This window comes from Tachysurus fulvidraco, chromosome 5 (assembly GCF_022655615.1).
Source record: "Tachysurus fulvidraco isolate hzauxx_2018 chromosome 5, HZAU_PFXX_2.0, whole genome shotgun sequence".
NCBI lineage: Eukaryota > Metazoa > Chordata > Actinopteri > Siluriformes > Bagridae > Tachysurus > Tachysurus fulvidraco.
This window is the reverse complement of record NC_062522.1, coordinates 31,110,186-31,135,266: the sequence shown is the minus strand read 5'-3', so window position 1 is coordinate 31,135,266 and position 25,081 is coordinate 31,110,186. Positions and strand designations below refer to the sequence as shown.

Sequence of the window (25,081 nt, the reverse complement as noted above, 5' to 3'; positions counted from 1 at the left end):
TTTATTTTTATAGCACCATCACAGTGAAAATGAGAACACGCTCCTTTTTCCTTTCAGTCAAATACAATCCAGAATTATTAGCACCCATAAAGAAAATAGGTAAAATATTTCACACAAGGGATTGAAATATTCTAATAATTTTGTAATAAAAAAAAGAAAAAAATTCTCAAAAAAAAAAAAGGCTAAATAATTGCTATCCAACACGTCAGTCTCCAGGCTGTTAATTCAATTATATATTGTACCCATCATACTGATGCATATCGACTCCAGCCAAAGTTAAAGGCCAAGGATTAGTCATCCTTAGAAAAAAAAATTATTCAACATGCTGTTAATCACAGATGCAACACACACACACACGCACAAACACAGACAGACACACACACACACAGAGACACAGACAGACACACACACACACACAGACAGACACACACACACACACAGACACACACACACACAGACACACACACACACAGACAGACAGACACACACACACACACAGACAGACAGACAGACACACACACACACACACACCGACAGACAGACAGACACACACACACACCGACAGACAGACACACACACACACACACACACACAGACAGACAGACACACACACACACACACACACACACACAGACAGACACACTTACGCATGTGGAGGTATAAGATATGGAGAGCGCATATACCCTGTGAGAGTAAGCCAGGGAGTGAGAGGCGCCGACTCAACCCCTCTGCCTCTTCTTCACGAATGTCCCCCAAACTCGAGCTTTTCTTGCCTTGTTTATGCTCCTCCTGACGCACTCTCTTCTCACCTGGACCCTGAACACACACACACACACACACACAAGTTCAAGAGAGTGATAAACCATTTTGGTATTTTATATTTGGTTCAAATAAACCATATGTTCACCATCATTAAATTAAACACTATTTATTTGGAGAATACATAAATGACCTTATACAGATCGACTCACATATTTATAGAATTTTTTAAACAACTGAGTGTTAAGGGCATTGCTCAGGGGCCCAGCAGTGACAGCTTGGAGGACCTGGGATTTGAACTCACAACCATCCTGATCAGTAGTCCTACACCTTTAACCAATAAGCTACCACATCCCAATTCAGCAGTGAGATGAACACAATAGATATTTTCTTGCGCTCACCCAGTAATTGATCACCTTCCTCAGAGAGAGGGCCTCATATGTGGACGCGACTCTCTCCCCTACGGCCGACGCATACGAGACCACCAGGTTGTTTAGCGCAGAGCCCATGGGGGTGACAGATTGTGCAACGGGGGTTGAGGAGTCCAAGGTGAAAACAACAGCTGGCTCAGTGACAGGCTGTGAGGGAAGAGAGAGAGAGAGAGAGAGAGAGATCTTGCTCAATCAAGAGATCTTTCTGGAAGTTTTTGCCAAGTCCCACTATGGCAGTGAGGACATGATAGAACAACAGCTGCACGTGAAGGGGATTCACGGAGAACAAGCGGGTAGCGAGTGAGCGCTTACACCTGTGTGTGGTTAAAAACGGTGATCATTTAGAGTCTCTTTCTGTTTCAGTCAACGAGACAGAGACACCACGAGGGCTGACAATGGCCTTGAGCTTTGACTCCAGTAAATATAGGTGCCCTAGTCTTCCTAGCTGCCCTCGCTGCCTACCAGGCTGTTAGAACTATGCATACAAAACACCCAGACTTATGTAGCTCTCAGATTAACACTAATAGAACTTACTCCTGAAATAAATATGAAAACAGAAAAATCATCGCCTTTCGCATTACACAAGACATTTCGATCCGTAAGGCAACGTTGATACATGTCATAACATAGATTAAGACTTAAGGCTAGTTTAAAAGTCACTGTGCTACCCTGATAAATTATTTACTACTCAAAATCATGAATTATTTTTACTAACCATTTGTTTGTCGGTTCATGAACATCCTAAGACATTTACCCGCAAATACACGCTGTTTTACTTGACATCTGAGTACTGACTCACTAACCTGTGCACACGGAGCTGTACTCGGGCTCTTAGTCGTCTGTTCAGCCAGCGTCAGGTCAGAAAGCCTCTTCAGGTAATCTTTAAGTGCCTGCTCGTCTGGGTATTGAGAAGATTTGAAGCCTGCCCCGAACAACCCTAGGGCACTCTTCGAGTTCCCCGTCTCATGAGTGCTCGGCTCTATGGCTGCTTCAAACGCTTCACCGTTAGTCACTGGGTCTTGAGGCTGCTTCAGGTCTTTAGATTCAGACTGAACAAGCACTTCAGTTTGATCATGAGTCTGAGATTCAGGAACGGGAGTAGGTGCATGGACGAGGCCGAACATGGAGGTGTGCATCATTAAAAGCGGTTCAGACGGAGAGCTTTTTATCTTGCTCCTTGAACTAGGGGGCCCGTGAACGAGGCCGAACTCCGAGGCAGATTTGTTATCGTCTTCGTCAAGTTCCACCCCAAGGGGGCAGTAGTGGCTGTCTGAGATGATGACATGATCCTCCTTGTCAGTCATGGTGTAAAGTGATTGATTGCACTGGCCGCATTTGTCTTCAGGAGGTCTTTTGGGATCTTGAGGAGGAGGTGGGCAGCATACCAGCGCAAGGCTGTGCGAGGCTCCACACGCCACCTGCAGTACGTGCCTCCCTGCTAGGTGTTCCACCTTCTGCGGCTTCCAGACGGGAAAAGATGAGGTGTGCAACCCCAACTGGCAGCCACTGCCCCATGACCACACCTCGTGCTGAACCGAAAGTGCCAGCGTGTGCTGTTCACCACACGCCAACTCTGCAATCCTCACCGGCCGAGGAGGTCCGATCTCACAGGCCACCACGCTCACAGGAGTGGGATTAGGGACAACCGAGAGTCCTGACAGGCCGCACTGACCATACGTATTGTCCCCCCACATGTGCACGGCTCCGTCCTCCATCACCGCCCCGTTGTGTAACGCCCCTGCTGCCACGGAAACCACACACTTTTCGCTCAGCCCCACCTCCAAAATGGGGTCCGTTGTTTTCAGAGATGACAGGTTCTGTTTCCATGGTAACTCTCCAAAACTGTATACCTGCCCACCTGAGTGCAGGTAAATAAAGACACCATTAGTCTGTGATTTAATTGTATACCTGACAAATTTAACAAGATCATCTAATTGTGTTGTTTATCTCTTAAACATAAAAAGACAGAATGAGGCAGTCTGAGATAGTCAGACAGAGTGTAAGGTTTAATGTGAACGCATTAGCGCTTACCATCTAACAGAAGAACTCCGTGTTTAGATCCAAAGGCAGCCTGAAGCACGGGGCGAGAGAGGAGCACTTTCTCCGGAGTGACACTGTAGGAGTAACCTCTCCATGTGTGCAGCACTCCTCGCTCCTGAGAGCTTTCCTCCTCACCCAAACTGCACACACACACACACACACACACACACACACACACACACACACACACACACACACACACACAAACAGAAATTACCCTCAATGTTACAAAGCACTGACACTGGATACTCCTCCTATATATGTTAAATAAATGTACAGAAGATCAACAAACTATTCATTTTTCATTGTTGCTTATTTTGTTGCTTAATTTTTCATTGTTGCTTATTTGTGTGTGTGTGTGTGTGTGTGTGTGTGTGTGTGTGTGTGTGTGTGTGTGTGTGTGTGTGCCCTACACATTTTTAATTTGTTTACTATCCATCTACATCGTGTAACTTTTCCAGCATACAGTTCCCCGTGTATTCGCAGTTACTATAGAAATCAACGATCTATAAGTACATTAATATAAACCTAGTATTTTCACATATACAGTCAAAGTAAAGCCTGAATGTTATTCTGTAAAAAATCAGAATAACTCTTAATATTTTTCACTCTCAAGGGGCTGATATTCAACTGTGTGATACTGAGTTAGTCATAACAAGACCTCATGATGCCCCAGAGGCTAGTTCCAGTTCTAGGAAAAGAGAGAAGCTGTTCATTTCCAGGTCATAATCATGATCTCATATAATCATCAGACCTCACCTCTTCCGTTTATCCATGTCACCTCATGGCAGGTGAAGCTGCATGGCTGACAAACACGTGCACACGACCGAACCTATCCGCAAACACAGCAGACAGTTCACTTACAGTTAATTTACAGACCGTAGATTGTTGTGTACCCTCTATAGCACACACACACACACACTCACACACACACACACACACACACACACAAAACAGTCCATAAATAAAGATGGAACGACTTTCCTAAATAAATAAATAAATAAATAGATAGATAGATAGATAAATAAATAAATAAATAAATGTGACTGTATTTCACTAATAGGTGTCTGCATGATCATATAGACATTTAAAATATTTTAATTCCTACATAAAATTGTTTCCTTTGATAGAACATGCAAATGTAAGCAAACACTTTTTATATATATAAATATCCTTTATATAACATACATATATTTCTTTTTTTTAACTTGGTACCCTATTATTTATTTATTTATTTATATTAATTCTACTTTTTTTTAAAAAAAAAAAAATTAAACACAACAAAATATTTACCAAGAATATTCAATGTTTCTTCATTTTTGTAAATTTCTTTTATTTTACATTTAAGTGTAGCAGTATAACACTACAAATAATAATAATAATAATAATAATAATAATAGTTCAATTACATAGATGTCATAAAGCAAGTGACAGATTAGTAAAAATTAAATAACCCATATTTACCTCCTCAGAATTGAAAAAACTTTAGGTTCTAAATAATTAACAAGAAATTATTATTATTATTATTATTATTATTATTATTATTATTATTACGATTGCCTAGCTACCAAGCTAACGCGGCGGCCCTGTTTCAAATAGCTACCCCTTTTATAAGTAGTGCACTAGGTAAGTCGCACTTATCACCGTATTATACACTATGTAGCAAGAACGCTAAGAAGGGAGAATGGAGCCGTTTGAGATACGGCCTGTGTAATGACAGCGCCTCAGTGATATTATTAAACTGTGTAAACGGCTGGTCCAGCTGTTCGTGCGCGCGCGCGCGGATGTACAGTGGCTAAACAGCGATAACGCTAACTTACCGCTCAGAAACGCGACCCCTGAAGAAAGAAGTAATGTCTGTTAGTTAATGTTAATGTCTTTAGATGTTCTCCATTGTAATGGCGTAAACTGGCAAAGCTCAACGCCACAGTATGTAGCTGACTGCAGGCGGCTGTTGTTGTGAAGCGTTCTGCTACGGCGCGCAGAGAGGGACAAAACGCTCGCGACATTTATCCTTTTGCTTATTTGTCAAGGTAGTGTAGGAGCAATGGGGTAGATATTCATTATGTGTAATTATTACTTAATTATTACCATAAATCTATAATAATAAAATGGATTATGTAAATAGATGAATGCTTATTTTAAATGTATTTGTTATTTTAATTTTTGTTTGTTTTCCTATTTATAAGGGTACTATAACTAGTACTACTACTCAGTTATACCACTACAGCTAATGATAATAATAACAATGATAAAAGTTAACAAAGAAAAATTAATTTTATTAATGTTGTTTTGTAATGTTTAAATTATTAAAGTTATTATTTTATTAACGTTTCATATTTTTATTTATTCTACTACTACTAATAATAATGATAATAATGATAATAACAACAACATAATAATCTAGGAAAGTTATTATTTTAATAATAGGGATAATAGGGATATTTAATAATAGGTGGGATATATTAGGCAGCACATGTGTTGGAAGCAGGAATAATGTGACAATGGAACAATTGTGATGGTTAGACGACTTGGTCTGTCGAGTCAAGTCAAGTCACTTTTATTGTCACATCACCACAGCACATGTGCCTTGGTGAGTGAAATTCTTAGGAGCGAACTCCAGAAATTGCAGTTGTACAGATATACCAATAAATATATAGGTAATGAGTTGACTGGTGAAAATGTGCAATTTGCTCATACATATAGTTAGTGCAATACAGTATGTGTGTACAATATATACAATTAACAACATAATGAAATCAACAGGTGAAATGTGCAGTATGCCCATATATATAGCCAGTACAATGTGTGTACAATATGTACAATTAACAACCAGATAATGGAATCAGCAAATGAACATGTGCAATATGCTCATATGTATGTTCTGGTGTGTTCCTGGTATACAGTGGTTAGTAGCTACAAAACGTGGTCCTTGGCAGGGTTACGGGATCTTAGGGCTGGGCGATAAAACGATAACGATATGTATCGCGATAGACACGTGAGCTATTTCAATAAAAAATGTGTTCAATAAAACAGTCGATATTTTTTATTCTTCTTTAGATTAGGTTTTCTATTTTAAACAATGTTACTGTACAGGTTTGTTTTTTATATTACAGATGTATCACAGTCTACCTCAGTTTTATTTATGTTTACAAAAAACTGCACATATATTAAAACACTTTATTCACCAGGAGGTGAACAGCTAGTGAACTTCCTAGCACTAAACTTGCACTAAATTCTCAGGTTTCTCTATGTTTTAACACTTTGCACTATTTTTATTACACTTTATTAAGCATTTCTTATATTTTCTTTCATTTTGCACCTTAAATGTTAAGAAATAATTGTTAAGTGTTCGTTGTGACTTTTTTTTTTTTTTTGTTACATTTTAATTATTTGTTTTCCTGGTTGTTGACATTTCTGTCTTAATAACTGAGGGGATTATGATCAGAGGAAGGTTAAGTTTAATAGAAAAAAGTTTAAATGTAATATATTTTTCTCCTGGTCCTTATTTTAAATGGGTCATAAAAAATATCAATAATTATCTATATCGACCGATATGAAACACTGATATCGTGATACCATTTTCAGCCATATCGCCCAGCCCTACGGGATCTCATACTCACTGAGGCATTATGGGTAGAAGGCAAGCCGTGGAGAGTGATACTCTGGAGAATGTTCTGCTGGGAAAGCTTGGGTTCTGGCATTCATGTGGATGACTTCAGATACCACGGCACACCTTAAGAGGTCTTGTGGAGCCTGTGATTTGACGTGTCATTAGGGAAAACCTGCACTTGACAGGGGGTGGTTTTAATGTTATAGCTTTGAGGTTAACTCAATTTTACAACTAAGCAAATGTTACCTATGTACTCTCTCTCTCTCTCTCTCTCTCTCTCTCTCTCTCTCTCTCTCTCTCTCTCTCTCTCTCTCTCTCTCTCGAGCGCTGCTTTAACCTGTCATCACACTGAGAGAGAGAGTGTGTGTGTGTGAGAGAGAGAGAGAGAGAGAGAGAGAGAGAGAGAGAGAGAGAGAGAGAATACAACTGGTAACATTTGTTTAGTTGTATCCAAATGCATACAAACCCAAAGGTGTTGTCTTGTTTACTCCCCTACACACACACACACACACACACACACACACACACACACACTGCACAGTGCACACAGTGCACACACACATGTTCTGCACACACGTTCTGCACACACGTATACACACACACACACCCACACACACTGCACAAACACACTTGCCTCCCGCCTTTCAAACAAACATTACACCATTGCCTCTCCCTTGATTCAGCCAATTGGGTGATGGCTCCCATCCGGCTGTCCTGATTGGCTAGCAATACATGCGCACACACGCACACACACACAGTTGCGATTGCACAGGAGAAAGGAGGGAAACAGAGTGAGAGTGTGTGTGTTTGTGTGTGCGCATGCTTGCGTGCATGTGTGTGTGAGAGAGAGTATGCTGCTGTTACTGTTGCTGTGAGCTACAAGTAGGACATGGTGACTTTTCACAGGACCACGATGTCCCTCCAGATGTGGATGTCACTGTGAGGCTCCACAGCTGTTCGCACCTCTGGATCCTTTCCGACAGCATGCAGAATCTCCGACACGCTGCGACTGAAGCGTTCCAGCGGCTGGGTGAGTACAGAGCTGCTCTCAGTACACAGCTAAACCATCAACACGGTGCTGCTCTAACCTGTCATCACACTGAGAGAGAGAGAGAGAGAGAGAGAGAGAGAGAGAGAGAGAGAGAGAGAGAGAGAGAGAGAGAATACATAGGAAGGCAAATGGGTGAGATGATGGAGGAAGTAAGCACAAGGAGATAAAACCTGGAAAACAGAATAATTCAGTGACATGCAGAGGATTCTGTTGGACAAGCAATTTCCACCCTTCTCTCTCTTTTACCATTCCTTTCTGTTCCATTTCTTTTCCCCCTCTCTTTTGCCCTTTTCTTTCCTTCCTTTCTTTCATTTCTTTTCCTCTTTTCCTTTACTTCCCTATCTTCTTTTCTCCCCTGTTTTTCCTCTCCTCCATTTTCTCTTCCTTTCTTTGTATTCCTGATTCTTAATCTAGAAATAAGTATGGATTGTAAAAAATTATTTCCTTTGGTGATCCTCATCAATTTTCTGTCCTCTCTTCTCAGCATTCAAGACTTTTCTTTTCCTTGTCCATTTTTCCTTGTCCATTTCTCACTCACTCACTCACTCACTCACTCACTCACTCACTTGTTCACTCACTCAGTCACTCGTTCATTCACTCAATCACTTACTCACTCATTCACTCAGTCACTCGTTCATTCACTCAATCACTTACTCACTCGTTCACTCACTAACTACTCACTCATTCACTCACTCACTCACTCACTCACTCACTACTTACTCACTCACTCACTCATTTACACACTCAATCACTTACTCGTTCACTCACTCACTAACTACTCACTCACTCACTGACTCACTCACTCACTCGTTCATTCACTCACTCACTACTCACCTTTTGTTACACCGGATCTGCACCGGAGCTCTTGTGTGCTTAAAGACCGCTAACACACACACACACACACACACACACACACACACACACACACACACACACACACACACACACAGACACACAGACACACGCACCTTTGCTGAACTCAAACCTTCAACCTAGAGGGTTATCAGTGCACCAGACTGCAAGCACTGATCCTAATTTTATTCTAATAAGCTTTTATGCATGTCAGGAATGCAGAGAGAGAGAGAGAGAGAGAGAGAGAGAGAGAGAGAGAGTGTGTGTGTGTGTGTGTGTGTGTGTGTGTGTGTGTGTGTGTGTGTGTGTGTGTGTGTGTGTGTGTGTGTGTGTGATTTAGAGGTTGTTTACATCTTATACTGATATAAAGTGCAGTCTAAAGCACAGGCTCCTGTAAAGTCTTATCACCACCTTGGCTTGACAGGTTAGATTAGATCACAGCTGAAATCAAGTCGTTATTAAGAAGTAAAACAAGCAGGAAGTGGATTTTATTCAGCATGTTTTGTCCTGCTGTATTAGATGTATGGGTTAGTGCTGTCCACTTTACGTCACTCTGCTGCCTACACACTGAACACTGCTCTGACTGCAAACCCCTGCAGGCTATTCAGGGAAGATGGGAGCAACTGTTAAACAGAGAGCGAGGGAGAGAGAGCGAGAGAGAGAGAGAGAGAGAGAGAGAGAGAGAGAGAGAGAGAGAGAGAGAGTCATAGCAGCACTAATATCTAATGGAGGATATCGGGGAATCTACACGAACAAAACAGGGATAAATAGAATAAAGGATGCTAAAAAGCAAGTGTAGAAGAAAAAAGGAGAGATAAGGAGGAGAGATAGAAAGAATGCATATCTCTCGCTCTCTCCCTTCTCTCTTACTCTGATGCTGCAGTAAGAGAAAGACAAACACAGTCACAGACAGCAAAGTATCTGTCTGATATTATGGAAAGACTCACTCACACCTATGAATGCTGTTCGGGAAAATAAGCAGTGACAGGGTCGTGCTCCACTGAGTGCACCTGCTATTCCTCTTATACCGCAGCAATGTGTCCGTTTTGACAATTGGACTCTCAAAGTTTTTGCCGGAGGAAACTGTAAACTAATGTAGAAGGATAAAGTTTACCGAGAAACTTTGACGTTGCTAATCTGGTTGCTAATATAGTCCATCTGGTTACTAGGGTGTTGCTAGGTGGCTGTTGCAGGGTCCCAGGAGGCGGTTGTTATGGTGTTTCTCTGAGGTTTCAGTATGATCCTAGTTGATAGGTTGTAATTAGTCAAGTAGGAGGAGAAGAAGAGATAGAAGAAGGAGAAGGAAAAGAACAGAGCAGTGCGGCTCGAGATTATACAGTAACCTTGTTCAAATATACAAATCTCCGTCTTCACAGCTGCTTGATTTTCGACCTCTGGCAGCTTTGTGACTGACTGAATCACTGAATCATAGACTCTGTGCTCCACTCACACAAAACACCAGAGCTTTCAGTGCCAAAAGAGTGTTCAGCAAATCACACACACACACACACACACACACACACTCAAACACACAAACACACTCAAACACATGCACACATACATACACACACAAACACATGCACACACACACACACACACACACACACACACACACACACACACACAAACACAAGCACACACATACATACACACACACGCACACAGACACAAACACATGCACAAACACACTCAAACACATGCACACACACACATGCACACAAACATACTCACACACAAATACATGCACACACACACACACACACACACACATGCACACAAACATACTCAAACACATGCACACACAAACACACGCTCAAGCACACACACACAAACATACACACACAAACACATGCACACACACACAAACACACACACACACACACACACACACACACAAACACACATGCAAAAAAAGCATGAGAAAAAAAAGATTTGCTGTATTTCCTGTACTTGTTTTATTTAATTTTATTTTAGTTTTATTTAGTTATTTCTTACACTGCTATTTTTTGTTCCTTATTTTTCCTCTTTCGTTTTCTTTGACTTTTCCGATTCTTTTTTTTTTTTCACTTCTGTCTGTTCTCACTTCTGTCTTTTTTCCTCTTCATTACCTAATTAACTCACATGCTCTACTTTTCTCTCTAGCATCCTCCTCTTCTCTTCTTTTTATCGATCATTTCATCTCTTTATTTTTTTATTTATTTTAGTTTTCATCCTTCACGGGAGCTAAAGTAGGATTTAAGGTTTATGCGCTCGTGAGATCAGATATTTGCAAACAGATCTGTATGTCGGTGTCTCTCTAATTCTTTGCTGCTGTTGTTATTGCTGTTGTGTTTCCAGGTTTGAAGCAGAGACACACGGGATATCAGGAGGTAAGAAACCCTGAGCATCTCTTTATCTCTATGTTTGATGGACAGATTCTTCCTCTCCTCCTTCTTTTCCTGCTGAGGCGTATCGTTTGTCCTTTGAGTGGCGTTACAATTTCAGCTCTGCTGACCGTCTCTTCACACAGACACGCAGAATTAACCTGAATAATGATGACTAAAGACACACAAACACTCTCTCTATATGTTTCTCTCTCTCTCTCTCTCTCTCTCTGTCTTTTGTCTCTCTCTCTCTCTCTCTCTCTCTCTCTCTCTCGTCCTCTTACTCTCTCTGTCTTTTTCTCACATCCCAAACCCACCCCCACCCCCACCCCTCTCGTCATGATGGCTTGGACAATGGGGGAGTTCCGGCAACGAATGATTATGTACATTGCACCATGTACATTGCACCATGTACATCACTCGTCTTTGCGCCGTCCATCCTTATCCCGTTCCCACCTCTGTTCTGTACACCTGCTCCTTATATCTCGCTAATTATCTCCCCATTTATACCTTTATTCTTACGTGGATTTTTGCTGAGTCCTCATTACTCTCCTGGTCTTATTTCTTGTGTTTCAGTCATCTAGTTTTTTTCCTCAGTGTTTCCTTCTGTTTGTAGTTTATTGTTATTTTAGATAAATTCCTCTATTTGTTTTCCTGACGCATCGCTGATTATTTTCCTCGTGTTTTATTCCTTGTTGACTAGAAGGATGACACTGTAACCATAGTAACCATTGTCTGTTACTTCCTACAGAGAAATGATGCTTTTCACAAGCATGTGGCATTTGTCTGTGTGCTCTACAATCCCTCTTCTCTCTTCTTCTTCTTCTTCTTCTTCATTCCTCCATCTATCAGACATAATAAAGTCTCTCTCTCTCTCTCTCTCTCTCTCTCTCTCTCTCTCTCTCTCTCTCTCTCTCTCTCTCTCTCTCTCTCTCTCTCTCTCTCTCTCTCTCTCGGTTGAATTGACATGTTTGTTCCCATTAGCAAAGAGGACATGGTTGTGATTGTTTTGCTCTCACAAATGGGTAACAGTCATAAGACCAGACTTCTGTAGAGAGAAAACACACACACACACACACACACACACACACACACACACACACACACACACACACACACACACTTATCCTAGTCATATGAGAAAGGCTAGCCGAAGGATAGCTGAAGTTGAGGTAATGGAGAATTTGCGATGGAGGCTCCGGCACTGGGCTTCTGTGTGTGTGAGAAACTTCTGCTGGTGTTGTGGAACGAAGAAAGAGGTAGAAGATACACAGGAACCTGTTTACGGGAGAAAAGAAGATTTGGGAGAACAAGAGACGCCCTCAAGGAGCCAGAGCTTTTCGTCTCTGCCGGCCCTCGAGGTACACTTTTAGGAAAAAAATGGTTTCTAAAGGATGCTTTGGATAGCTAATGCTACAGAAAATTATTATTATTATTTTTTTACAGGACCTTTAAGGTCGACTCAAAGGACGCTAAATGAAATCTTCTTGAAAATGTAAATTCGTCATAGTACTTTATTAGTTTCTAGACTCTAAGATGATGAAGAAGAAATCCACTTGATTTAAATCCACTTGATTTAAATCACAACACTACTTCCTGAGTTATCACATCAAACATAATATAAAAATGTAACAGGACATGTTGTAAGGGGACATGTTGTAACGGGACATATTGTAAGGGGACATGTTGTAAGGGGACATGTTGTATGGGGACATGTTGTAACTGGACATGTAACTGGACATGTAACGGGACATGTTGTACCTGGACATTTTGTAACGGGACATGTTGTAACGGGACATGTTGTACCTGGACATTTTGTAACGGGACATGTTGTAACTGGACATGTTGTACCTGGACATTTTGTAACGGGACATGTTGTACCTGGACATTTTGTAACGGGACATGTTGTAATGGGACATGTTGTAACTGGACATGTTGTACCTGGACATTTTGTACCTGGACATGTTGTAACGGGACATGTTGTAACTGGACATGTTGTACCTGGACATTTTGTAACGGGACATGTTATAACAAGACATGTTGTAACGGGACATGTTGTACCTGGACATGTTGTAATTGGACATGTTATATAAAATGGTTATTTTGGTTCAACCTGAAGGAAGTTTCTCATTTAAGATTTTTTTCTGTCCATGACACTTTCTACACACTGCTCTTTATAAGCGAATGTCCTTTCTGTGTCATGCAACAAACTGGGCCATGGATCATTTCCTGTGAATGCGGATATCGGTCTGGGCTGAAAGACGGTGAAATCATCCAGACAGATATTAACAAATATTGTACAATGTCCCTGGAACATATCTGTGTTTTCTGCTGTGGTTTGTAACTGATAATAAGGTAATAGATTTAGTCAATTTATCACATTTCTCAGTCATGGAATATCTCTATCTGTGGACGGGATTTTGGAGATGAGCAGCGTGTCCGAACCTTCATAAGGAATAAAAAACAACCTGATGTGTTGTTTTTTGTTTTGTTTTTTTAAGGGCTTTTATGCTTCCCTAATCATTAACAAGTCATACTTTTTATCTGTTTATGGCTACATATAAGGGGGGGGCTTAGTGGTTATCACGTTCGACTCACGCCTCCAGGGTTGGGGGTTCGATTCCCACCTCCGCCTTGTGTGTGTGGAGTCTTCATGTTCTCCCCATGCCTCGGGGGTTTCCTCCGGGTACTCCGGTTTCCTTCCCCGGTCCAAAGACATGCATGGTAGGTTGATTGGCATCTCTGGAAAATTGTCCATAGTGTGTGAGTGTGTGAGTGAATGAGAGTGTGTGTGTGTGCCCTGTGATGGGTTGACACTCCGTCCAGGGTGTATCCTGCCTTGATGCCCGATGAGGCACAGGCTCCCCGTGACCCGAGAAGTTCGGATAAGCGGTAGAAAATGAATAAATGAATGAATGATGTTGAGACTCATCTCCAGACTGTCGAAACAGTGCAACATCTCACAGTGTTACTGCTGGGATTGCTGTAATTTAGTCAACATTTTCTGACCAATCAGAATCAACCAGTCAAGTGCATCAATATTCAGGGCTAAGGATAAGGATGTGTTCTGCTTCCACTGTCCAGACATGTTGCTCCAGAGTGTTATATGATGTCCAGCACAGACAGTACTTTCACTGTTCATTCGTTCTTTCTCTATCTCTTTCCCTCTTTCCATCTCTCTCTCTCTCTCTCTCTCTCTCTCTCTCTTTCTCACCCACATTTCTCTTTCCCTCCCTCCATCTCTCTCTCTCTCTCTCTCTCTCTCTCTCTCTCTCTCTCTCTCTCTCTCTCTTACTCCTTACCTCCCTCCTTCATTCTCCCTCTCCCTTCCCCACCTCCATTCATCCATTTCATCATACGGTATTTAAACTCAGTCTTCATTAGTATCTTCATCACCACCGAATATTTAAGATGTTGATGCATTTTCTCTTATCAGCCTTTTCTCTTTAGGTTTATTTATCAGACAGCATTTTAAGAGCTCGTGTTTAAGTCATGTCAGGTTTATGACGGTTTATGTCAGGTTTATGACGGTTTCTATCAGTCCCTCTGCAGCCAATACACTTGTACGGAGATGTGAGAAGACAGACAACATAAATTTGATGTTTATGAGTCTCGGTCAAGTCTGTGTCCAGAATCTCAGCTTTGAAATGCAGTTGGATGATAATAGTGTGGTAGTAAAAGACAAAACATGGGACTTTATTCTGTTAGCTATCTGTTAACATAAGCTAGGTGTCGTAATCCATCCTGACAAGAGTTTTTTTCCTGCTTGTCTGCTTGCCATCTTTCTAACCCAAGTCACATTTGAGTGAATATAAAGACTAACTTGAGTCACAAGTGAGTCAGATAGGAATTTGAGAGTGACTCAAGTTGACAATTGGACATACACACACACACACACACACACACACACACACACACACACACACACACACACACACACACATGCACACATATTTATGCACAGTTGAACAAAGACAACATCCGTATTGAATGTTGTTAGGTGAGCTTATCAGCAAAAAAAATCATCATAGTTGGATAGTTCTGAGTCTACTGTATATACAAATATATCTGTCTGTCTGTCTCTCTCTCTCTCTCTCTCTCTTCTTCTTGTTTTTCTTTTCCACCGGGATGATATTTAAATCCTACAACTGAGACAGTAAAGTTGTGTTAAATGGTGTTTTCATTGTGAATTGTTTACTCTCTTTCTTGTTATCTCTTTCTTTCTTTCTTTCTTTCTCTCTCTCTCTCTCTCTCTCTCTCTCTCTCTCTCTCTCTTTCTATCGTTCTATGTAGCTGGGAGAGCTGGATAGTGTGGAAACTCCTCAACCCCAGTGGTTTCACACACTACAAGTGCGCAGGCTCCGAGCGCAGAGAGGACGCAGCAACAGTGACCCACTGGGGGGCAAGAACTTTCAGTCAGAGTTTCAATGGGTCAGCACACACACACACACACACACACACACACACACACACACACACACACACGATCACAGATTTGAAATGATTTCTAATACATTTCAAGTCTAATACACGCTTCTCACATGGACAGAACACGGGTCTGCAGTTTGGAACGGCGAACTCCTACCTGAACCTGGAGAAACTAGGAGAGGGAACATACGCCACCATATATAAAGGAATAAGCAGGTGAGTGTAATCAGGCATTCGCCTGGGAAGAGCGATGCCGTATTGACGTGTGTGAGTGAGGAAAGGAGGCATGAGGTGAAGGTGTCCAGGAGACATTACGAGGACGAGGCCAAACTGAGATTGACAGCAGAGAGCAGGAATCTCCTGCATTCCTCCGCATCCGTGTGCGTTATTACCGCATATTAGTCAGAGATATCTTGTGCATCATCAAACCTGTTCTCCTTCTTTATCCGGTTGAACGAGGAACAATTCAGTCAGGAGACTAAAATAACACCGTACACCGCTTGCACAATAGACTACAAACTATTCAAACTCCACAATCCTGCCTCAAGTTGCAAAACAGAGAAACAGAAAGCCGTAGAATTACCACACTATAGTAGAAGAAGGAGAGGGAAGCAGATGCCCTCTGCAAGCATCCTGAAATAAAACCAGTGATTCAGTTTTCCTTTTTAGACTCTAACGGTCATTTAGCGGCACAGTGACGGACACCTGGCTTTCTAGTATCGCCTTCATTTGATTTGTGGTTTGATTTGTCGACTGGTCCCTCGACGATCTCATTCAATTGAGGATGTTTACAGCTAACTAAGCATGAGACGATACACCGAAGTGGAAACGTATCACGATACAGGCTTCATCACACGATGTTGACACGAATAATATATTCATTTAGTACTTTTATTTTGTAATGAAAGGGGACACTGTGACTTAGTGGTTAGCACGTTCGCCTCACACCTCGAGGGTTGGGGGTTCGATTCCTGCCTCCGCCTTGTGTGTGTGGAGTTTGCATGTTCTCCCCGTGCCTCGGGGGTTTCCTCCGGGTACTCCGGTTTCCTCCCCCGGTCCAAAGACATGCATGGTAGGTTGATTGGCATCTCTGGAAAATTGTCCATAGTGTGTGAGTGTGTGAGTGAATGAGAGTGTGTGTGTGCCCTGCGATGGGTTGGCACTCCGTCCAGGGTGTATCCTGCCTCGATGCCCGATGACGCCTGAGATAGGCACAGGCTCCCAGTGACCCGAGGTAGTTTGGATAACCGGTAGAAAATGAATGAATGAATGAATATTACAGCAGACGCTACGTGTATTTTAGGATAAACGGACACTTGGTGGCGCTGAAGGTGATCCGAATGAAAACGGAGGAAGGCGTTCCGTTCACAGCGATCAGGGAGGGTAAGAAAAACCTTATCATTTATCAACCAGTCAATCATCAGCTGCCTCATGTCCACGTGGTACACACTCAGTAGTATGTTTGTGTTTTCTTTTTCCAGCATCTCTGTTAAAAGGCCTCAAACACGCCAACATCGTCCTGCTCCATGACATCGTCCACACGCGGGAGTCCCTCACCTTCGTCTTCGAATACGTGGTGCGTGCCGAAGTTAGACTGTCTTCTTGCAGGACTGCTGCCTTTAAACGTGATCGTAAATAAAGGTTCACATTCTAAAAGAGCTGGGGCTTGTTTTTTAAATCATCTTCACGTGTCTCACGTGTCTCACGTGTCTCCCTCAGCAAACAGATTTGGCTCAGTATATGATCCAGCATCCAGGAGGACTTCATCCCTGGAATGTGCGAGTAAGAAGATCGTTTGGCTTCATGTTGCTTAAGTTCAAATAAAAGCAAATGACAGGAAGGGAGAGGAAAGGAAATACATCTCTCTCACTCTCTCTCTCTCTCTCTCTCTCTCTCTCTCTCTCTCTCTCTCTCTCTCTGTGACAGATCTTCATGTTCCAACTGTTGCGAGGTTTATCGTATATCCACAGCAGGAGGATCCTGCATCGAGATCTTAAACCCCAGAACCTGCTCATCAGCTACCTGGGCGAGCTCAAACTGGCCGACTTCGGTGGGTTTTTCAAACAGGTTCAGATTAAAATCGTGTCTTGTTTATCTTCAGGAACGCTTGATTTAAAGTAATACATGTAAACCTGCTAGGGGCACGGTGGCTTAGTGGTTAGCACATTTGCCTCACACCTCCAGGGTTGGGGGTTCGATTCCCGCCTCCACCTTGTGTGTGTGGAGATTGCATGTTCTCCTCGTGCCTCAGGGGTTTCCTCCGGGTACTCCGGTTTCCTCCCTCGGTCCAAAGACATGCATGGTAGGTTGATTGGCATCTCTGGAAAATTGTCCGTAGTGTGTGAGTGTGTGAGTGAATGAGAGTGTGTGTGTGCCCTGTGATGGGTTGGCACTCCGTCCAGCGTATAACCTGCCTCGATGCCCGATGACGTCTGAGATGACGCCTGAGAGGCTCCCCGTGACCCGAGAAGTTCGGATAAGCGGTAGAAAATGAATGAATGAATAAATGAATGTAATCCTGCTCATTCAGACAATTATCCAGTCATGTTGCTCCAATGCAGTGCAGAAACTCAGAGGTCAAGGGCATTGAACTAGTTTTTATTTGATTTTCTGTTTATATGTAGTCTACTACTGGCACTATCTACTATGTTTCTATCTTTAAAGTACCTTCAGACATTCATTTGTTTTTACCGACTTACATAAAGGTCCTATAAGCCCATTTTCATTCTGCCGGCAGACTAGAACACCATTGTACTGGTAAAGAAGGGTGAAAACATTATATTTAGTCTGGAATAATTTGTGTTTTCCTTCCCTGTAATGTCTCTCATTCCTGACTTAGGTCTAGCCAGGTCCAAGTCGATCCCATGCCAGACGTACTCTGCAGAAGTCGTCACCCTGTGGTACAGACCACCTGATGTTCTCCTGGGGTCCACAGATTATTCTACAGCACTGGATATCTGGTCAGGAGGTCTAACACATGCTATCTGAATAGAACACACGTCCCTCTGAATGCTTTTATATCACAAGAGCTGCTGTGTGTTTGCAGGGGTGCAGGCTGCATTTTTATCGAGATGCTGCAGGGAGCGCCAGCGTTCCCCGGTGTGGCTGATGTGTTTGAACAGTTGGTGAAAATCTGGAGAGTAAGTTTAAACTCTGTGTATTTACAGTAGCTGTGGGTCTAAACCAGGAAAAAAAATTTATCACACAAACTCAATACTGATTATAGTAAAAGTCACGGAATTCTAGATGACGTCACTTTGTGTCAGTGTCAATCTTTTATGTATGTTCTGTCAATGGAAAAGGCTGTTTTTTTAAAGAGTAAATCTGGCAACCTGCTTTCTACATAGCTGCCTATCATATTTGTACATGTGCTTTATTCTGATCCTGACTTTACTGGTTTGACATGAAGAACTAGCAGCACAGTATGCAAATACGGACCGCCTTGAAAAAAGCCAAGGGAGCCCCGGGTACATATTTTTAAGTTTTTAAGATCTCTGACTAGGAAAAAAGTGAAGAAAACACTGCCTCGACTGCCTTGAATTTCAGGTGATTACTCGGCGAGCAACGTCAAATCCATATGCCTGCTCCCGGGAACATCATGAACAGCCCTTCTTATGAACAGCTTATAAATGAGCTATGGTCTTTATGTCGTACAAGTATTTCATCAACATTCAGATATATTCACTTGTGTAGAGTTTTGAGAAGGAAAACATACATCACTCGTCGCTCTACCTGGTTAGCTTGTTGCTAGCCTGAAAAACATGTCTGCATGAGTTTCGTTTTAATCCCAGAGGTTAAAAAGGACGTAATCCTGCTTCAGAAGGCTAATTGACTCAGGTACACCTGAGTATTTCTTTAACGACACCTCTGATAGGAAATTGTGAAATACTGCTAGCTTCCACCTCATATGAGAGCAGCAGCTAATCTCCTGTCTTCCAGCTCATTTCCTCTCCTTTCCTCCCCTCTTTCTTTCCCTCCACCTTTGCCTCCACCTCGATCCGCTCTCAGGTTCTCGGTGTACCCACGGAGGAGAGCTGGCCGGGAGTGAGCGAGCTGCCAAACTATAAAACGGGTGAGTGGACACGTCGTGTTCTGCTTTCGGGCTCTACACATTCACCCTGAAGTGTTAGTAAGGGTTAATGATAAGCTCATTTTTATGCTTTAATGCCTCACACCTCATACAGAGAGAAAGAGAGAGAGTGTTTGATGTCGATTTCCCATAATTATAAGTCACTGGTTTATATATTAGAAAGGTTTAACAATTTCACTGTGTTTGAGTGTATGTGTGTGTGTGTGTGTGTGTGTGTGTGTGTGTGTGTGTGTGTGTGTGTGTGTGTGTGTGTGTGTGCTGTCTGCCGTTCGCTTCTATCATTAAACATACACATTTGCCCAGACTATTGCAGCAGAAAATTCACAGTGTCAAAGCCCTTCTGGCTGACACGCATGTGTGTGTGATCGCATGTGCACTCACAACAGGTGCTAAGCTAACACGTTACAACGTAACTTCACACCTCAGAGTCAGACACAAACACACATCTTCACACACTGGAAAAAAGGGAGGTGTGTGTGTGTGAGAGAGAGAGAGAGAGAGAGAGAGAGAGAGAGAGAGAGAGAGAGAGAGAGAGAGAGAGAGAGAGAGAGAGAGAGAGAGAGAGAGACGGGGTGGTGAAGGTCTTCTAAGCAGACATGAGTCAAAAATGCAGAGTGCTGACACAGGTGCTGTGCCAGAAGTGTGTGTGTGTGTGTGTGTGTGTGTGTGTGTGTGTGTGTGTGTGTGTGTGTGTGTGTGTGTGTGTGTGTGTGTGTGTTTGCATAGGCATGATTATATATCTTCATGTGGACATTTGATTGGTCCTTAAAAGGAAACATTTTGTTGTTTGTGCTGAAAAACAGAGGGGGGAAAAAAAGCCAACTAAACTTACTGTTTCTTTAGGCTTTAGCTGGATTAGTAATTATGTAAATTAAAGGACACAAGAATAGCGAGACAATTGTATGTGGTGTAATATGTAATATGTACAAAATGTAGTAATGTGTAGTAATTAGCTAAACCTTGTATAAAATGTATTATCCTGATATTTCTAAACATGTGGGTGGTGAAATTATGAGTGGCAACAAAAAAAAAGCCCCAACATGTCATATATATTTTAACACCTTGGCGTTCATTGTTGTCTCGTCGATCTTCAAGTATCAGATTATTTTGTGTAAGGATCCAGTTTAACCTCCTGGATAGTGATGTAGTGCTTCCTTTTACGCTGAATATCACACATTGGTCAAGAGGTTAGTGTTAGTGTTCGCGAAATGGACTTATTTCTGTTTGTAGTTACTTTTAGAACCTGGAACCAAGGCAAGAATACATAATGGATGGGACGGCAGTCTATCACAGGGCACCACACACACACACACACACACACACATACATGCGTTCACAATTTAGGGGCATGTCTTGTAAGGTGGAAGGAAAACTGAGAACCTCGAGAACACCCACAACTTTTTTTTCTGCACCTGAATGATACAAAGCACAATGCATTCACATAATAAGCTTATAACTATTGTCTATTGATAAAACCAGAAGAACCGGCACCATTTTTCTGTACGGACACATCCTCGGAATCAGTGTAAGCTGTAAACATGGCAGTAACACTGTATGGCACAATCTCTCTCTCTGAGCGTCTGAGTCAGGTTCAGGCACATGGCCAGACTCACAACCACAACCAGGTGTGCTATGGAGTGAACACAGCGTAGCTTTGAGAGACAGAGAGAGACAGAGAGACTGGGTGGCCATCCACCTAGTGGAAGGGGAGGCATGAGAGAGAATATGTCCATGACACAGCCAAGCGTGTGGGTTCCAGGGCGTGCAAGGTCACGCTCGTCCCGGGAGAAAGGGAATGGGGTTTTTAATCGAGGATGCCTGAGGATTGAGGCCGACGGTTTCGGTTTTCTCCAAACACTGAGAGAGCATTTTGTGTGTGTTCTTACAGAATGGTTCCTGCCCTGTAAACCCCAGCAATTCAGAGATGTCTGGAAAAGGTAATATCAGTTTAGCTTGTGTGTGTGTGTGTTTGTGTGTGTGTGTGTGTGTGTGTGTGTGTGTGTGTGTGTGTGTGTGTGTGTGTGTGTGTGTGTATGTGCACCCATGTGTGTGCATATCTGTGATCGTTCCAAGACAGAACAGAGGGGTCTTTGTGTAGTCAGCACCCCCAGCTGCAACTTCCCAAGCAAAAGCCTGACCCATACCTTGCCTCTGCATGTGTGTGCGTGCGTGTGTGTGTGTGTGTGTGTGTGTGTGTGTGTGTGTGTGTGTGTGTGGGCGTGTGCTGGATCAGATTTGCACAGTTACCCTATAAGACAGAGGACCTGGCCCAGCAGTTGTTGACGATGATTCCCAAAGAAAGGATTTTAGCCCAGGATGCTTTACTCCATCCCTATTTCAACCCGCTGCCACCGCCTGTGATGCAGCTGCGAGACAGTGAGTGTTCCCTCACATCATTAAAGCAATACTCCACCACTGTCCATTCTAATTCCTATCAGTTACCAGGATCGGTAAATTCACCACATTTGCTTGGTCTGAGAAAAGACCTGAGTAGTGTGCGCTTAGGGGTAGGACACAAGTGTGTATATTCAGTGTGGGCTTTATTTTAGGTAAGAATCAAAGGCACAGTAGTTTATATGGGGTTCATACACATAAAGGCAGAAAAAAAAAAGGACGATCTGTATAGAGTGCAGACACTCTCTCTCACTCATTTTCTACCGCTTATCCGAACTTCTCGGGTCACGGGGTGGGAGTGACGGAGTGCCAACCCATCGCAGGGCACACACACACTCTCATTCACTCACACACTTACACACTACGGACAATTTTCCAGAGATGCCAATCAACCTCTGCCTTGTGTGTGTGGAGTTTGCATGTTCTCCCCGTGCCTCCGGGGTTTCCTCCGGGTACTCCGGTTTCCTCCCCCGGTCCAAAGACACGCATGATAGGTTGATTGGCATCTCTGGAAAAATTGTCAGTAGTGTGTGAGTGTGTGAGTGAATGAGTGTGTGTGTGTGTGCCCTGCGAAGGATTGGCACTCTGTCCAGGGTCTATCCTGCCTCGATGCCCAGTGACCCGAGGTATTTCGGATAAGCGGTAGAAAATGAATGAATGAATGAAACACAATATTAAAGGCTTTTTGGTAATTCTGGCTTGTGGGAAGAAGTGAAGTGTGAGATTACGGAGTCGTCCATTTAAAATGACTAACAGCTGTAAATCACAATATTGTTGATATTGCTGAAATCAGATTCATATTTTTTTCTCACATGTCTTTCTTTCTGTCAGCCGTATCCATCTTCAAGGTGCCTGGGGTGAGGCTGGAGACGGAAGTGAGTGATATCTTTAGCCCCAACAGATGGATGAAGTCTAACCTAGTGCCACATGGGAAATGCTGGTGATAGGTTCCTTCTGGCCACGTCGAACACACAGAAAATATTAGAAGAAAGAGGAAGGAGGAAAAAAAACAAACTCTTTGTAATTGAGGATCATCATGGATTCCTTGTTGACAAGAATAACAGAACAATCCTGAGTGTTGCTTTTAAGGGCTGCATCCATTTGCAGTGACCATGAAGTGGTCTGGACTTGGGATGGATGGATGGATGGATGGATGCATGGATGGGTGGATAGGTAAATAAATGAATGAATTTATGAATGGATGAATACATGGATAGATAGATGTTTGGATGGATGGATGGATGGATTTATGGATGGATTGATGTTTGGTGGATAGATGAATGGATGGATGAATAAATGGAAGGATGGCTGGATAGAGGAATGGATGGATAGATGTTTGGATGGATGGATAGATGGATGGGTGAATGCATAGATAAATGGATGGACGAATGGGTGGCTGGATGAATGGTGGATGGATGGATGAGTGGATGGATGGATTGATCGATCAATGAATACATGGATGGATACATAGATGAATGTTTGTTTGAATGGATGGATGGATGGATGGATGGATGGATGGATGGATGAAGGATGGATGGATGAGTGGATGGATGGATTGATCGATCAATGAATACATGGATGGATACATAGATGAATGTTTGTTTGGATGGATGGATGGATGGATGGATGGATGGATGGATGGATGGATACATAGATGAATGGTTGTTTGGATGGATGGATGGATGGATGGATGGATGGATACATAGATGAATGGTTGTTTAGATGGATGGATGGATGGATGAATACATACAGTATATAAATGGATGGATGAATGGGTGGCTGGATGAAGGATGGATGGATGGATGGATGGATGAGTGGATGGATGGATTGATCGATCAATTAATACATGGATGGATACATAGATGAATGTTTGTTTGGATGGATGGATGGATGGATGGATGGATGGATGGATGGATGGATGGATACATAGATGAATGGTTGTTTAGATGGATGGATGGATGGATGGATGGATGGATGGATGGATGGATGGATGGAGACACTCTGGAGTAAGGATGTTCTTGAAGCTGTGGTACTGAAAGAGTCAATGACATAAATAGCACTTTTCATGCAGCATACAGAAAAACCAACATCTACAGTTACACCAAAGACAATGAGAACAAATTTAAAATGAATCCAATAAAAAAGCGAATTCTCTGAAGGGGAAATGATGTGAGAGACACATCTGATTCCTGTAGCAGCTACTTTCATTTTGCTCAGTGAACTCTGACAAGCATGAGGCAGGCAAAAGAAAAGGACGAGGCGGGGCTATGGTGTCTTTGTTTGGTAAAAGAATCGAGGAACTGCCTCTTATTAACTATCAGTGAACACCAGATATTTTCCTTGCAGTTTTCTTGCAGCTGGAAAAAAAAACAATCAAATCTTTTCCAGAGAAAATGTAAGAAATAAGATCAAATCTTCAATCGTGAATCCACTGATAAAGTCTTGTCGGAGCAACGGTGGCATCTCTGTAGCATATAATTTATGTAGCTTTATGTAAATATTTTTCCGAAAGGCCTTTTAATGTGGAAAGATGTGAGCCAGAGAGGGAGGGAGAGAGGGAGGGAGGGAGAGGTAAAAATCTTTCACATATGCACACTGACCCATGAGCGTTAAGGCAAATTGCAAATTGAAAGGTCATGGCCATATAGGAAAAAGAGCTGGAGCTGATCCCAGATCCTCCCATAGAGAGAGAGAGAGAGAGAGAGAGAGAGAGAGAGAGAGAGAGAGAGAGAGAGAGAGAGAGAGAGAGATGAACAATACTTTCCTGGAAGTTCTTCATCCTTCCAAATCCTTTCAGGTGATATGTCTTGTGTCTGATTGCTCCATCAGTTTGGCATCTCATTGTGCACTTTCTGTGCAGCGTTTAGCATGCATGATGTGTAAGCGTAATCTAAACAATATTTTTTCACAGATCTTTGTGCAAAAAAAAAAAAAAAGATTAACTCGTACGGATTTCTTTAGCCGTATTATCCTGTTCATCGGGGCTGTTTATCGATGCTTATTGCTCACTGATTAAAAACCCACGAGCAGCAGTATAATGTAGGAGGATCTCACATACCA

General features: G+C 42.4%; 2 protein-coding genes across 7 annotated transcripts in view; one reads left to right on the top strand and one right to left on the bottom strand.

The window, feature by feature from the left end:
• als2b (alsin Rho guanine nucleotide exchange factor ALS2 b) overlaps positions 1 to 5,218 on the bottom strand; it is a 20,971-nt gene extending 15,753 nt beyond the window's left edge. Inside the window, exons 1-6 of one of the 4 annotated variants that reach the window (XM_047813512.1) lie at positions 5,051 to 5,218; positions 3,990 to 4,062; positions 3,222 to 3,370; positions 1,994 to 3,048; positions 1,161 to 1,337; positions 648 to 816 (exon numbers count right to left, since the gene is read on the bottom strand). In XM_047813512.1, coding sequence (XP_047669468.1) covers positions 648 to 816; positions 1,161 to 1,337; positions 1,994 to 3,048; positions 3,222 to 3,370; positions 3,990 to 4,006 — 1,567 coding nt within the window. In that variant the 5' untranslated portion in view covers positions 4,007 to 4,062; positions 5,051 to 5,218. The remainder of the gene's footprint in view (positions 1 to 647; positions 817 to 1,160; positions 1,338 to 1,993; positions 3,049 to 3,221; positions 3,371 to 3,989; positions 4,063 to 5,050) is intronic. The other 3 variants (XM_047813514.1, XM_047813513.1, XM_027159915.2) reach the window with 3 other exon arrangements.
• A 2,373-nt stretch (positions 5,219 to 7,591) lies between these two features.
• On the top strand, positions 7,592 to 24,772 carry cdk15 (cyclin-dependent kinase 15). Of its 3 annotated transcripts, none has more exons than XM_027160093.2 (14): positions 7,592 to 7,873; positions 11,084 to 11,115; positions 15,403 to 15,540; positions 15,659 to 15,753; positions 16,841 to 16,920; positions 17,019 to 17,113; positions 17,257 to 17,319; positions 17,464 to 17,587; positions 18,377 to 18,497; positions 18,584 to 18,677; positions 19,546 to 19,609; positions 21,516 to 21,564; positions 21,861 to 22,003; positions 22,853 to 23,278. In XM_027160093.2, exons 1-14 carry the CDS (start codon positions 7,828 to 7,830, stop codon positions 22,963 to 22,965), a joined length of 1,257 nt encoding a protein of 418 aa, XP_027015894.1. In that variant the 5' UTR covers positions 7,592 to 7,827; the 3' UTR covers positions 22,966 to 23,278. The 3 variants fall into 3 exon arrangements, 2 of the variants coding, with proteins under 2 accessions (XP_027015894.1, XP_027015893.1); XR_007140557.1 differs by lacking the exons at positions 7,592 to 7,873; positions 11,084 to 11,115 and adding exons at positions 12,065 to 12,470; positions 23,968 to 24,772 and having other exon boundaries at positions 22,853 to 23,186; XM_027160092.2 differs by lacking the exons at positions 7,592 to 7,873; positions 11,084 to 11,115 and adding an exon at positions 12,065 to 12,470.
• Positions 24,773 to 25,081: the final 309 nt, after the last annotated feature.

Excerpts from the sequence above, each read along its gene's own strand:
- cdk15 (XM_027160092.2), top strand. The coding sequence starts at position 12,246 with ATGAGAAAGGCTAGCCGAAGGATAGCTGAAGTTGAGGTAATGGAGAAT. Across the intron at positions 17,320-17,463 it reads TTCATCCCTGGAATGTGCGA|ATCTTCATGTTCCAACTGTT; the intron begins GTAAGAAGATCG and ends TCTCTGTGACAG. Across the intron at positions 21,565-21,860 it reads TTCAGAGATGTCTGGAAAAG|ATTTGCACAGTTACCCTATA; the intron begins GTAATATCAGTT and ends GTGCTGGATCAG.